At 49.6% G+C, this 15,123-nt stretch overlaps 1 protein-coding gene across 1 annotated transcript; it reads left to right on the top strand.

Annotated features, from left to right (window-relative positions):
* The first annotated feature begins 3,415 nt into the window (after positions 1–3,415).
* On the top strand, positions 3,416–5,011 carry LOC123115915 (transcription repressor OFP13-like). The gene has a single exon (XM_044536958.1). It carries the CDS (start codon positions 3,706–3,708, stop codon positions 4,780–4,782), a length of 1,077 nt encoding a protein of 358 aa, XP_044392893.1. The 5' UTR covers positions 3,416–3,705; the 3' UTR covers positions 4,783–5,011.
* The last annotated feature ends 10,112 nt before the right edge of the window (positions 5,012–15,123 follow it).

The following is a 15,123-nucleotide window of genomic DNA, read 5'->3' as shown; positions in this document are numbered from 1 at the left end:
CAACGCGGTTGATGTAGTCGTACGTCTTCACGATCCGATCGATCCAAGCACCGAACGTACGGCACCTCCGAGTTCAGCACACGTTCAGCTCGATGACGATCCCCGGGCTCCGATCCAGCAAAGCTTCGGGGATGAGTTTCGTCAGCACGACGGTGTGGTGACGATGATGATGTTCTACCGGCGCAGGGCTTCGCCTAAACTCCGCGACGATATGACCGAGGTGGAATATGGTGGAGGGGGGCACCGCACACGGCCAAGAAACGATCCGTAGATCAACTTGTGTGTTATGGGGTGCCCCCCTGCCCCCGTATATAAAGGAGGGAGGGGGAGGTGCGGCCGGCCCCCTTGGGGTGCGCCTGGAGGAGTCCTACTCCCACCGGGAGTAGGACTCCTCCCTCTTGCCTTGGTGGAGAAGGAAAGGGGGGAGGGCAAAGAGGAAAGGGGGGCGCCCCCCCCCCCTTCCTTGTCCTATTCGGACTAGGGGGGAAGGGGCGCGCGGCCTGCCCTCCTCTTTTCCCTCACGGCCCACTAAGGCCCATTAACCCCCGGGAGGGTTCCGGTAACCCCCCGGTGTTCCGGTAAAATCTCGATTTCACCCGGAACCTTTTCGATGTCCAAACATAGGCTTCCAATATATCAATCTTTATTTCTCGACCATTTCGAGACTCCTCGTCATGTCCGTGATCACATCCGGGACTCCGAATAAACTTCGATACATCAAAACTTATAAACTCATAATAAAACGGTCATCGTAACGTTAAGCGTGCGGACCCTACAGGTTCGAGAACTATGTAGACATGACCTAGAACCATTCTCGGTCAATAACCAATAGCGGAACCTGGATGCCCATACTGGTTCCTACATATTCTACGAAGATCTTTATGGGTCAAATCGCATAACAACATACGTTGTTCCCTTTGTCATCGGTATGTTACTTGCCCGAGATTTGATTGTCGGTATCCAATACCTAGTTCAATCTCGTTACTGGCAAGTCTCTTTACTCGTTCTGTAACACATCATCTTATAACTAACTCATTAGTTACAATGCTTGCAAGGCTTAGGTGATGAGTATTACCGAGAGGGCCCAGAGATACCTCTCCGACAATCGGAGTGACAAAACCTAATCTCGAATTATGCCAACCCAACATGTACCTTCGGAAACACCTGTAGAGCACCTTTATAATCACCCAGTTACGTTGTGACGTTTGGTAGCACACAAAGTGTTCTTCCGGTAAACGTGAGTTGCACAATCTCATAGTTGCAGGAACTTTGTATAAGTCATGAAGAAAGCAATAGCAACATACTAAACGATCAAGTGCTAGGCTAACGGAATGGGTCATGTCAATCACATCATTCTTCTAATGATGTGATCCCATTAATTAAATGACAACACATGTCTATGGTTAGGAAACATAATCATCTTTGATTAATGAGCTAGTCAAGTAGAGGCATACTAGTGACTATATGTTTGTCTATGTATTCACACATGTATCATGTTTCCGGTTAATACAATTCTAGCATGAATAATAAACATTTATCATGATATGAGAAAATAAATAATGACTTTATTATTGCCTCTAGGGCATATTTTCTTCACAAGGTTGCCACATTTCTATTTCTCTACATCACATTTGTTACGTTGGAGTGCTTGGGTCTCTCGCCGCAAATGATAAGTATCGCTTGTAGCGAGTGCACGAGCAAATAGTTTACTGTAGTACGAGCGTTAGGCCGGACCAGTTGCACTTGCTTCGGGGGGCTTCGTGCAGGCTTTGTTCTCGAGAGATTTTGTGCAGGCTTTGTTTTCGCCACAGAGACGGGTCGCTAGTATAATACTCCCTCCATCCCAAAATTTTTGTCTTAGATTTGTCTATATACGGAAGAAGTATAAGGTTGCCACATTTCTATTTCACTACAACACATTTGTTTTTGTTTTTTTTGCGGGTGAACTACAACACATTTGTTACACTAGAGTGCTTGGGTCTCTCGCCGCAAATGATAAGTATCGCTTGTTGCGGGTGCACGGGCAAATAGTTTACTGTAGTGTGAGCGTGGGCCAGCCCTGTTGCACTCGCTTCGGGGGGTTTCAAGCAGTCTATCTTAGGGTTTGGATTTTCCGGTTATCTGGTTTTCTTTTACCTTTTCCTTTCCATTCTGTGTTTCTGTATGGTTTCTTTGGTTTTTCCTATTTAAATTTTTGTGTTTATGTGTTTTTATTTCAATTTCAATTTATGAGTTTTTTTATTTCACTAAACAATTCGTTTTCAAATTTGTCAGCACTTTTTTGAATTCTTGATTTTTTTAACCTGAGGGCATTTTTTGAATCCGTGAACATGTTTTCGAGTTTGCATGATTTGTTTGTCCAATTAGCGAACATATTTCAAATTAATGAATAGTTTGAAATCCCAATCATTTTTTGAATACTTGAACATTTTTCAAGTTTGCATGATTTTTTTTTCAAATTGGGGAACATTTTTCTAATTAATGAACAATTTGAAATGCCCAATCATTTTTTGAATACAGGAACATTTTTCGCATTCGCGTGAACTTATTACAAATTCATGACCATTTTAAAAGTTTGTGATATTTTTGAATTCACCAATGCTTTTGATCCACGAACATATTTTCGAGTCCTCATTAATTTTATTTCAAATTTGTCAACATTTTTAAAATTTATAATTTTTATTCACGAACATTTTTTGAATCTGTGAATAATTATTGAATTCTTGAACATTTTTTAAATCCGCAATTTTTTTCAAATTTGTGAACATTTGCTTGAGTTTGTGTGAATTATTTTGGAACCCACGATTTTTTATTAAAAAAAATTGCGGACATGTTTATGGTGATTTTTTTTTATTAAAACCGGTGAGTGGTTCACGTAGAAGGATACATCTCCCCAAAGGACAACATGGGGTTTCGTCTTGTTTTGCTGTATGTGCTTTACACATTTGGAAGGATAGAAACTGCCACATTTTCACTGGAGCCTAAGTAGCACTTAGAGGGGGCTTTCCCCGCCAGAACTAGGTTCTCATCTTGATGTGGGTACCGTTGTGATTTTGTACATAGCCATTACCTTTACATTGGATACGTTTATGGCGTATTCACCTTTTTGTTTTTCTTTAATCTTAAAAAGGCAGTGGTCCCCCACTCTCCTATAAAACAGGAACTTGTTTTCACCGTATACAAGTGGTGCCAAAGTGCTGAAACGTGAGATATCTAAGCCAGATACATCTAATTTTCTCTTTGTTTTTTTTAAATTGTTTGAATTGCTTACCACATGTGTCACGTGGTTAATCTCCTCTCAGATTAGTTACTCGATAAGTATGTTTAGTGCTGAAGATATATAAGGATTTGGAAAGGCATCTTGCGTTGCATCGCACTCATGTATTGAGATTCTCTAACTTAAGTCACTGACATGACGATCCTCTAACAAAGTGGCCCACATACCAGTGGCCCGGAGTTACGTGACTGCAGAGCAAGCTGCAGTCCTCTGCTCAGTCTCTCTACTTACTCTGCAGTCTGCACACAGAATAGTACTGTCCATGTGTTCTTCCCCTCTCTTAATTGCACACCTCTCTCTTCTTCTTCTTCTTCTCTCCGCACATACTTCCTTCGACTACTCTATATCTCGCTCTAAGCAGGCACGGCGGTCTCGAGTCGATCGAGCTCATCCACCTTCATCTACTCTGCATTGTTCGCTTTGATCCGATGGGCAAGAAAGGTGCCCTCACCTCCATCTTCTCCAGGTCCTCCAGCCTCGCTAGCGACTCCTCCACGGCGGCCGTGATACCCTGGCCGTGGCCATCCTGCCGGGACCCGCAGACCGACTCCTTCCGTGCCGGCGAGGAGCCCTGCGCCACGGCTGCTGATGGCAGCAGGTGCGGCCCTGTCGCCGCGAGGCACTGCAAGCTGGTGGGTGGCCCCGCCGAGATGTACAAGACGGTCAACTCGGTCTACATCGACCCCGACGACGGCGAGTCATTCTCTTGCCTCAGCGCCGAGGAGGAGGAAACGGTTGTAGTGGAGGACGACGGCTTCTTGACGCCCACTGCGTCCGAGGAGTGGTCAGAGGCTGTGATCCGCAGCCTCAGCCGGACGACCTCGTCCACCGGCCGCTTCTTCTTCGACCAGGGGCCAGCGACCAACTCCATCCTGTCTGCGGCGGCGGCCTCGACAACCGGCAGTACACCACCGGAGGAGGAGAATGACAAGTCGGCGGCGGCCTCGACAACCGGCAGTACACCACCGGAGGAGGAGAATGACAAGTCGGCGGCGCTGTCCAAGAACGAGAAGCCAGGAGATGGTGGCAAGTCGCTGGTGGTGGAGGAGAGCGTGGCGGTGCCAGTGGACTCGGCGGACCCGTACGGGGACTTCCTGTCGTCCATGGAGGAGATGGTGGTCGCGCACCAGCTGCGCGGCTGGGACGCGCTGGAGGAGCTGCTGGTATGGTACCTGCGGGTGAACGCCAAGAACCACCACCCACTCATCGTCAGCGCCTTCGTCGACCTGCTCGTCCGCCTCAGCGCCAGCGCCACGGCAAACACCTCGACGACGACAAGGACGATGACGTCGAGTAGTAGCACCAGCAGCTCGAGCAGCAGCACGAGCAGCACGAGTACTACAAGTAGCAGCACGAGTACGAGTACTGGTGGCGACGGTGTGGTTGTTAGTGCTACATCAGCAACGGGACAATGCGACGGCGGGAATGAAGCTTCTGCGTCTTGCTCGTCGTCTTCTTCGTGCGCCCCGCGTGACGACGACGAGGCCAGTCGTGGGGAAGACTAGTCACTCGACTAATCATAGATTAGACCGACAATCCGCAACTAATCTGCATGCATGTGATTTTGGCTTTTGGATTCCGGGCTAATCAAGCAAGAAGCAACTAACAAGTTTTTCTTTCTTTTGTGGCGGGGAAGCAACCGAGCTGTTAATTGATGCACTCGTGCTTGGGTTCGTATGCACTTTTCTTGATTGACGATCCCATGAGTCGCTGAGTTAATAAAAAGAACTTTAATTTGGAGCGAGCACATGCCAAACCGGTCACCGACGTGATCTTGTTTCGTCGATCTCGATGACACCAACTAGCAATGCATAATGGCTTGCGTGCACAGTGCTGAACAGTACATGGAAAGCCATGATTTCTGCGAGAAACCGACGCTAGCCAGCGACCACCATGACGAGTCACACTCGTCGTCGAGAGCGAGAGCAGGCGAGCGATGCTCGCGTTCAATGCGACCAGGGAGCAGTGTTTCCCCCCTGCTCGGCTGCTCCTTCATCAATGCATGCGTGCGTGTACACAAGCTGCACGCCGCAGAACTGGACCTCAGAGCAAGTATAATAGTACAGTACTACTGAGCTCCATGAAGACCTTTATTTTTATATTGAAAATACATTTTCAACACTTCAAACAAAAGTCTGGAAAAAACATACACGGTGAGGCGGACGCCTACAACAAACACTGTATTTATCCACGGACGTGTTTACGGACAGTGATACGGAAGCCGGCCACCCAACCCTATCTGTATACATTTTAAGTGGAATTTAAGCAAACCGAATAGTTTTCATGCAAACCGGATGATTTTCATTTAAACCAGGCCGTATTCATTACATTCTTGACACATTTTGTTAAACAAAAGCAGCCAGACCCTAACATAGTCCAAATATTCGTCAGCGCCCATCCTCCAAGCCCTTGTCGTTTTCTTCCGTGTTCATGCCGACGGCCATGAACCCCACGAAGTGAAGGTGCAATCGCCGGCAGGTAAGTGTAGGACATAGGACATGGATTAGCCCACATGGGACACGGGGTGCGCCGTCTCCCATGCCCAACTCCTACTCGTCAGAGTTCGAGACTTGTGCGTCGTAGGTGGAGGTAAGGCCGGCGATGGATGTGGACGGGCTGGCCTCGTCGAAGTACCAGCGCCAACGACGCCCAGCTGGTGGCGTTTTCGTCCGCGGCCGCCGCCTGCGCGTCCGACGATGCCGCGCGAGCACTACGCGCGGCCTCATAGAGGGCCCACTGCTCCTTGACGAAGTTCAAATTCTTCGCGGCCATGGACGTCACGGCCTCAGCGCTCGCGAACTCGCCGTATCTTTGGCCCTTGGCCAACCAGTGATGCGTGAGGATGGAGAGGTTGTACCGCTGCTCCTTCAGCGCCCCCGCGTGGGGAGTGCCAACTGCAGCACCGACTGCTCCTGCGCCATGACGGAGTCGAAGTGCGCATGGGCTTGCTCTATGGTCAAGTCGACATGGATAGGCGCGGGCACGGGTTGTGGCTCGTCGTCGGAGGCATCTTCCATCGACGGATTGTCATCGCTCACCTTCGGCACGCTCATTGGCAAGCATGCTGTAGGATCGAAAGTATGTCTAGAGGGGGGGTGATTAGACTACTTGACCAAATAAAAACTTAACCTTTTCTCAGTTTTAGTTCTTTGCAGATTTTAGCGACTTAGCACAAATCAAGCAATCTCAATACAATTCAAGCAAGCATGCAAAGAGTATATGGGCAGCGGAAAGTAAAGCATGCAACTTGCAAGAAAGTAAATGGGAGAGTTTGGAGGGAGGAAACGCAATGTTGACACGGAGATTTTTGGCGTGGTTCCGATAGGTGGTGCTATCGTACATTCACGTTGATGGAGACTTCAACCCACGGAGGGTAACGGCTGCGCGAGTCCACGGAGTGCTCCACCCATGAAGGGTCCACGAAGAAGCAACCTTGTCTATCCCATCATGGACTTGCCTCACTAGGGTAGATCTTCACGAAGTAGGCGATCTCCTTGCCCTTACAAACTCCTTGGTTCAACTCCACAATCTTGACGGAGGCTCTCAAGTAACACCTAACCAATCTAGGAGACACCACTCTCCAAAAGGTAATAGATGGTGTGTTGTTGATGAACTCCTTGCTCTTGTGCTTCAAATGATAGTCTCCCCAACACTCGACTCTCTCTCACAGATTTGGCTGTGATGGAAAGATGATTTGAGTGGAAAGCAACTTGGGGAAGGCTAGATATCCAGATTCATATGGTAGGATTGGAATATCTTGGTCTCAACACATGAGTAGGTGGTTCTCTCTCAAAAAATGAGTAGTGAAAGTGTAGGTATGTTCTAATGGCTCTCCTCACAAATGAAGAGTGGGTGGAGGGGTATACATAGCCTCCACACAAAATCTAACCGTTACACACAGATTCCCAAACTCGGTGGGACCGAATCAGCAAACTCGGTCAGACCGATTCAGGTCAAAATATGAACGTTAGAGTTTTCGCTGGGACCGATATAGTCATCTCGGTGGGACCGATATGCTAGGGTTAGGGCATAACGTAATCTTAATGCGACTGATCGCATAAACTCGGTAGGACCGATTTAACCAATAGGTACACAGAGGGGTGGTCAGGCAAACTCGGTGGGACCGACTCGCTCACTTCGGTGGGACCGAAATGTTACGAAAAGGAAACAGGGAGTTTGCAAAGCAGACTCGGTGGGACCAATTTGCTCATTTCGGTGAGACCGAAATGTTACAAAAAGGAAGGGATAATTGATATTATGCCCCTAGTTGGGTCACCCTCGACAGGTTTACCCCTACTATTCGAAAATACTCGTTCCTGCCCAAATCACTTTGCTTCTCTTGTGTTTTTGCCCTTCCGTCTCAATTCCGTCTAGTCAAAGGCGTTTGACTGTTAAAGAGACATTTTTCTGGACCATTTTGCCCCTCCTTACAACTCCAGTTAAAATTCAAAGAAAAAAACAACGTTACACTTACATGTGGGACCCAATTAAATGCAAAAGAAAAAAAGGCCTTCCTTCTCTCTTCCCTGTGGGACCCATGTTGGGGAATGTAGTACTTTCAAAAGATTTCCTACGCACACGCAAGATCATGGTGATGCATAGCAACAAGAGGGGAGAGTGTTGTCCACGTACCCTTGTAGACCGAAAGAGGAAGCGTTAGAACAACGCGGTTGATGTAGTCATACGTCTTCACGGCCCGATCGATCAAGCACCGAAAGCACGGCACCTCCGAGTTCTAGCACATGTTCAGCTCGATGACGTCCCTCGAACTCCGATCCAGCTGAGTGTCGAGGGAGAGTTCCGTCAGCACGACGGCGTGGTGACGATGATGATGTTCTACCGATGCAGGGCTTCGCCTAAGCACCGCTACGATATTATCGAGGTGGAATATAGTGGAGGGGGGCACCGCACACGGCTAATAGATCTCAAGGATCAATTGTTGTTGTGTCTAGAGGTGCCCTCCTGCCCCCGTATATAAAGGAGCAAGGGGGGAGGTGCGGCCGGCCAGGAGGAGGCGCGCCAGGAGGAGTCCTACTCCCACCGGGAGTAGGACTCCCTCCCTTCCTTGTTGGATTAGGAGAAGGGGGGAAAGAGGAGGGAGAGAGGAAGGAAAGGGGGGGCGCTGCCCCCCTCTCCTTGTCCTATTCGGACTAGAGGGGGAGGGGCGCGCGGCCCTGCCCTAGCCGCCTCTCCTCTTCTCCACTAAGGCCCATTATAGCCCATTAAGCCCCCGGGGGGTTCCGGTAACCCCTCGGTACTCCGGTAAAATCCCGATTTCATCCGGAACACTTCTGATATCCAAATATAGGATTCCAATATATCAATATTTATGTCTCGACCATTTCGAGACTCCTCGTCATGTCCGTGATCACATTAGGGACTCTGAACTATCTTCGGTACATCAAAACACATGAACTCATAATATAACTGTCATCTAACTTTAAGCGTGCGGACCCTACGGGTTCGAGAACTATGTAGACATGACCGAGACACGTCTCCGGTCAATAACCAATAGCGAAACCTGGATGCTCATATTGGCTCCTACATATTCTACGAAGATCTTTATCGGTCAAACCGCATAACAACATACGTTGTTCCCTTTGTCATCGGTATGTTACTTGCCCGAGATTCGATCGTCGGTATCTCAATACCTAGTTCAATCTCGTTACCGGCAAGTCTCTTTACTCGTTATGTAATGCATCATTCCCTAACTAACTCATTAGCTACATTGCTTGCAAGGCTTATAGTGATGTGCATTACCGAGAGGGCCCAGAGATACCTCTCCGGCAATCGGAGTGAGAAAACCTAATCTCAAAATACTCCACTTAACATGTACCTTTGGAGACACCTGTAGAGCTCCTTTATAATCACCCAGTTGCGTTGTGACGTTTGGTAGCACACAAAGTGTTCCTCCGGTAAACGGGATTTGCATAATCTCATAGTTGTAGGAACATGTATAAGTCATGAAGAAAGCAATAGCAATATACTAAACGATCAAGTGCTAAGCTAACGGAATGGGTCAAGTCAATCACATCATTCTCCTAATGATGTGATACCGTTAATCAAATAAAAACTCATGTTCATGGTCAGGAAACATAACCATCTTTGATCAACGAGCTAGTCAAGTAGAGGCATACTAGTGACACTATGTTTGTCTATGTATTCACACATGTATTATGTTTCCAGTTAATACAATTCTAGCATGAATAATAAACATTTATCATGATATAAGGAAATAAATAATAACTTTATTATTGCCTATAGGGCATATTTCCTTCAGTCTCCCACTTGCACTAGAGTCAATAATCTAGATTACATAGTAATGATTCTAACACCCATGGAGCCTTGGTGTCGGTGTCAAAACCGGCGGATCTCGGATAGGGGGTCCCGAACTGTGCGTCTAGGCGGATGGTAACAGGAGACAAGGGACACGATGTTTTACCCAGGTTCGGGCCCTCTTGATGGAGGTAAAACCCTACGTCCTTCTTGATTAATATTGATGATGTGTGTTACAAGAGTGGATCTACCACGAGATCAAGGAGGCTAAACCCTAGAAGCTAGCCTATGGTATGATTGTTGTTCGTCCTATGGACTAAAGCCATCCGGTTTATATAGACACCGGAGAGGGCTAGGGTTACACAGAGTCGGTTACAATGGTAGGAGATCTACATATCCGTATCGCCAAGCTTGCCTTCCACGCCAAGGAAAGTCCCATCCGGACACAGGACGAAGTCTTCAATCTTGTATCTTCATAGTCTTGGAGTCCGGCCGATGATGATAGTTCGGCTATCCGGACACCCCCTAGTCCAGGACTTCCTCAGTAGCCCCTGAACCAGGCTTCAATGACGACGAGTCCAGCGCGCATATTGTCTTCAGCATTGCTAGGCGGGTTCCTCCTCCGAATAATTTATAGAAGATTGTGAACACCAGGATAGTGTCCGGCTCTGCAAAAATAAATTCCACGTACCACCGTAGGGAGAATAATATTACACCAGTTTAATCAGCTGACGCATTTTGTGGCGTGACATCACACCACTACCAAGCCTTTACTTGAATTGGTTTTATTGCACCACCTCAGCGCGTTTAGCGAAGCGGTTTCCTCGGCACGTCTTGTCGAAGCAGAGATCGTGTTCCCCTTATTCCGGGATTCCCATCAATACGGATGTGGGTAACCCAACCGCGCCCGTTGCCACGCCCCCTCCATCGAAGGCGGGTCCCAAACGGTCACGGGGACGGCTCTTGGTATTCTTCCTCTTTATAATGAGACCAAGGCCCGTTCTTTTCCTTCAATCCTCTATCGAATCCGCCCCTCGCCCCGAGTTCCAACACCCAGGGCTCCAGATTTGGGTACCTTCGATCTTCGACAATGTACGGCCCTGACCTACGAGGCCGGTGGATGCCCTCCTCCATCACGGAAGAGGACGTGCTAAAGCTGAGAGACGCCAGGTACTTAACCTACGAGATTTCGCATAGGCTGCTTGCCCGAGGGCAAGTTATTCCGACTCCCGAGCTTGGCGAGAGCATCGTGTTCGTGTCTCACCTCCGTCGGGGTTTAGGCTTCCCGACGGATCGCTTCGTGAGGGGGCTCATGTTTTACTATGGGCTGGAATTCCACGACTTGGCTCCGGAGTCCATCCTCCACATCCCATCATTCATTGTCGTCTGCGAAGCCTTCCTCCGCACTACCCTCACTTCGGCTTGTGGCTCAAAACCTTCAACGTGGAGCCGAAGATGATTGAGGGGCGTCAGGCAGAGTGCGGCGGGGCGGTTATAAGCAAGAGGGCCGATGCTCCATGGCTCGAGGGCTCTTTTCAGGAGGAGCTCGACTTGTGGCAACAGGAGTGGTTCTATATCACCGCTCCCAGGGACAGTAGGCAGAGGCCGCCGCCCGTCTTCCGCTCGGGCCCTCCACAACAGCTGACGTCATGGGTCAACAAGGGGCGTGACTGGGGGCCGTCCAAAGACGTACCCCTGTTGCGGGACCGGATTCGAGGCCTCCAAGAAAGGGAGATCAATCTGGTCGCAGTGGTACAAGTTATGTTGATCCGACGCCTACTGCCCTGCAAACGTCGCCCCCTCCACCTGTGGGAATTTAATCCGGAGGGGCCATGAGCTCTTCAACACTTCATGGGGTTGACACCCGCGGAGATGTACAAACTGTTCTTCGGATCGCAAGAGATGCGTCCGGAATTGACCGAGGATGCTGGCCTAAGCTGCAATCCCCCGGATACCCAAGTAAGTAGCCCCGTGTCCGGACACATCGTCCATTTATTTATCGTGGGTTTGCCTTTTAACCAGCTATCCCTTGGACAGGAGTGGATAGCGCAAGCAAAACTGATACGGTGTCCGGCCCCCCTCCCTGAGACCACGCAGGATCCCGTGTTAATCAAAATGTTGGAGGTTGCACCTTCGGAGGAGGGCGAAGGGGGGCACAGGGGAACTACCACCTCCGCCAAGGAGGCTTTCAGTAAGGGAGGAATCGAGAGTCCCTCCTTCCAGGGGGAGAAGAGGACCACTTCCGAAGACCCGGAGGCCAAGGCCTCAAAGCGGGGAAAGAAATCTGTACCGGAAGGTCCTGTGCCGGGAAGAGCCCCGGCCGTACTGGCTCCTAGGAGGAATCAACCCTCTAGTGAGCCGTAAGTAAAAAGGGGGGATTTTGTAATAGTGGACACCCCTGCTTAATTTCTAAGGGTAACCGAAGTTTTCACCTTGTAGTTCGGATCTCAGCCCATCTCAGCACAGCTCGTCTTCGGGAGACCTTCGTCCGGAGATGATGGAGAGTGAAACGCCTCCATCTGCCGCCCCGTCGTGCGGGGCGGGCGACCCTGAGGTGTCGTCACGGAGGGTCTCCCCGAGTCCGGCGGGGCCAGAGAGTTCGGCACCCATCGGAGTATGGCCGGTGGAGCTGCAAGATTTGCTCAAGAGGGCGTCTATCTCAGAAGATCACCACACATTAATGAGTAGGGTGATTGAGAGGATCTCGTCTGCCGAAAGCGGGTTGTGTGAGGCCGTCGGAAGTTTGCTGACGGGGTTTGAGGTACGCAAAAAATGACATACCTTTTGACAGTTTTGCACATGAAGTGCGCCCTGTATAGATAGTAGCCCCTGAGACTTGGTATGCTGTCGAAAGCGACAGTGTGCCGAGGATCATAATCTCAGTTATAGATCGTCACCTTTCCTATGCAGGTGGCGGAACGTTCGGTGGCCAGCCGGACTGATGGATTTGCCAAGCTGAAGAGGCAACTCGACGTTGCGGATGCGGACATCTCGCTGGTCAATAAACGACTTGATGAGTCACAAGGTATGTGGTTGCTCCGCGGTCGCCTAGTAAGGGAGCTGACGCCCATTCCTTACAATTTGTATGCTTGATGCAGATGGTGCTGCTGCTGTGGAAAACCTTCGAGCAGAACTTGCTCGGGCCAAGGAGCAAGCCAGAAAAAGCGAGGCGGCTGCCTCGAAGGCAGCGGAAGAGCTAGAAGCCGAGAAGGCTGCTCACTGCCGAAGCAGGGAGGAGATGGCCGGAATGGCCGCGAAATTAAAAGTTGCTACCGACCGCCAGGAGGTTCTTGAAAGAGAATGCCGAGCGGAGCAAGAGGACCTGAAGAAGGCCGACGCCGAAGCCAAGGATGCCCATAGTGCGATGCGGGCTATGAAGGAGGAATTGCATCAGGTCGGAGACATTGTGGCTGGAAAGCCCTTTATGTTGCGTAGGAAGTTCACGGATCCGAAGTATGCTTAGCTGGGCCGATTGTACGGTGCGGAGGATCCTTATCTGGACTTGGCAGCGAGTGCGGCGGACGCAGTCATGCACTTCCGAAGCCAGAAGGATCACGAAATGGAAGAGCTTTTCTGGTCTCAATTCCATAGTCCGGAGTGTCCACTTCTGTTGAGTGATCGGCTGGTTGAGTGGGCTGAACTGAATAGATTGTCCGGACTTGCCATGACGGATGTGGTCGCTCATCTGTGGCCGGGAAGGCCCAAGCCGAAGAGTTATTTTGGCTTGTTGTAGCAATTCCTTGGGGCGGTGCCGCGTATTGGGGCGATGAAGCGGTCGGCGTGCATAGAAGGTGCACGGATGGCTCTCGCCCATGGTAAGACATACTGGGCGGAGATGGATGCCACCGCTGTTGCATCCCGGGGTTCGGACAAAAGCCGATTCCCCACCGAGCACTATTTTGAGGAAGTCCTGCAGGGCGCTCGTTTAATAGAGTCGCGGTGCTCGAAAGATGTTATGTTTGAATGACATGTATGATTTCTGAGATCATGTTTATAATGCAATAGCTTTTTATACTTGTGTGTTCAAGTATTGAACTATCTCCTGTGTGGCCATACATGTATGTATAATCTGAAAGATGGTAGTCTTTGGCTTCAGCCCCCACGCACATGGTGCAGGGGTGTTTGCAAAAAGAAAAGCATTTTTTCACACTTAATCCAACGTCTTGGTCCTTTTAAGGAGGTGATAGCGTAGCAAACTAGGCAACCGGACTATAATGCTTTATCACTTTCACTTAGCCATAGGAGCTCGAATGTGGGGCTACTATATAGCCCCTGGCGGCACCGCTCTTCTCTGAACTCGGGGCGCGTATGTGCCTTACCGGGAAGCGGTCCTTCGTCAAAGCGGAGGAATTCTAAACATTCCAATGGTCGATCGAGTGGTTGACCAGTCTCTCGCTATATCATGACAGTCAGTTTTCGGCTTTCTCTACTGAGGTGCTCGCCCGGCCGAACCGGGGCACAATCGCAGTAGTTCTCCTGGTGCCGCGTTAGCCGATGATACGGAACGTAAGGCAGCAAAACACAGGAGCCAGGCAAACCCAACATTTGACCAAAGACATGATTCGGAGCTGATGCATATAAGGCCTAACTCGAGACACCGAACACTCCCTGAGGTGTTCGGTCTTTATGATACCGGGCAGAACAATGCCCTAAGCCCCTAGTGTCCAGGTACAGGCGGGAACTTCTGACGCGGCCGATGCCAAAACGCCAGCCTCCTCCTCGGCTATGGTAGGAAACCAGGGGATGTGTATCAACAAGAGACAGTAAGAAAGGTTTACGCAGGGTCTTAATCTGAAAAGAATCCTTGCAACGGGTCCCTGCTGCACGTCTGCGCCTGTGTCTCCGTTGTGCTGTATCCTGGACGGGTGTAGCACGTGCTTCATCTGTAAAAGAGAAGGACTTAGTTTCTAAGAAATATCGTGCAAAGGTTGTATTAAAATAAAGTATAATTTTGAAGATGAAGAAAGTTGAGCGTTATTGGCTCTCATCATTTATACGCGCGGCCCCTTATAAAGGGGGTATGCGGCTGGGAAGCCCCTTGTTTATTTACGCCGAACTCGCCTAACCGTGTCTGGGGTCTGAATGACCTGTTTTTAGGGGCCTTGACCTGCAAGGTCGGAGTGGTTGTCAAGGCAGCCCCACGCTCTCCGTGGTTGAGGAACACTCGGAGTTACTTTTTAATGAGATTATGCCGCGTGGACGGGGCATTGTAAGTATAAGAGACTTGTAATTGCGTTAAAGCGGGCGAAAGCTTTGCGTCCCAGTAGTGCTCGATGGCCATTGTAAAATGGGGCGATATGGAGAGTGAGCTTTTCGCGACGAAGGTTGTCGGATGAACCGAACACAACCTCTGGTGGTATAGAGCCCGTATGATTGGCTTGAAGGCCTGGCGTCACTCCTTTGAAGGAAGTGCTGTTATGGCGAATTTTGGTAGGGTCTATCCCCATTCTGCGGACGGTGTCCTGGTATGGCAGGTGCCGCGCTGTGTTTTCGTGTTATCACATGAAGTGAGTTCACTGTTTTGACTTCTAGTGGGAAAGTCTTCTGTTTTCCGGAGTGCTTCTTTTGGG

This window comes from Triticum aestivum, chromosome 5B (genome assembly GCF_018294505.1).
Source record: "Triticum aestivum cultivar Chinese Spring chromosome 5B, IWGSC CS RefSeq v2.1, whole genome shotgun sequence".
Taxonomy (NCBI): domain Eukaryota; kingdom Viridiplantae; phylum Streptophyta; class Magnoliopsida; order Poales; family Poaceae; genus Triticum; species Triticum aestivum.
This window is presented reverse-complemented; position numbering and strand designations above follow the sequence as displayed.

What these genes read in the sequence shown, in the direction of transcription:
- LOC123115915 (XM_044536958.1), top strand. Translation starts at nt 3,706, where the DNA reads ATGGGCAAGAAAGGTGCCCTCACCTCCATCTTCTCCAGGTCCTCCAGC.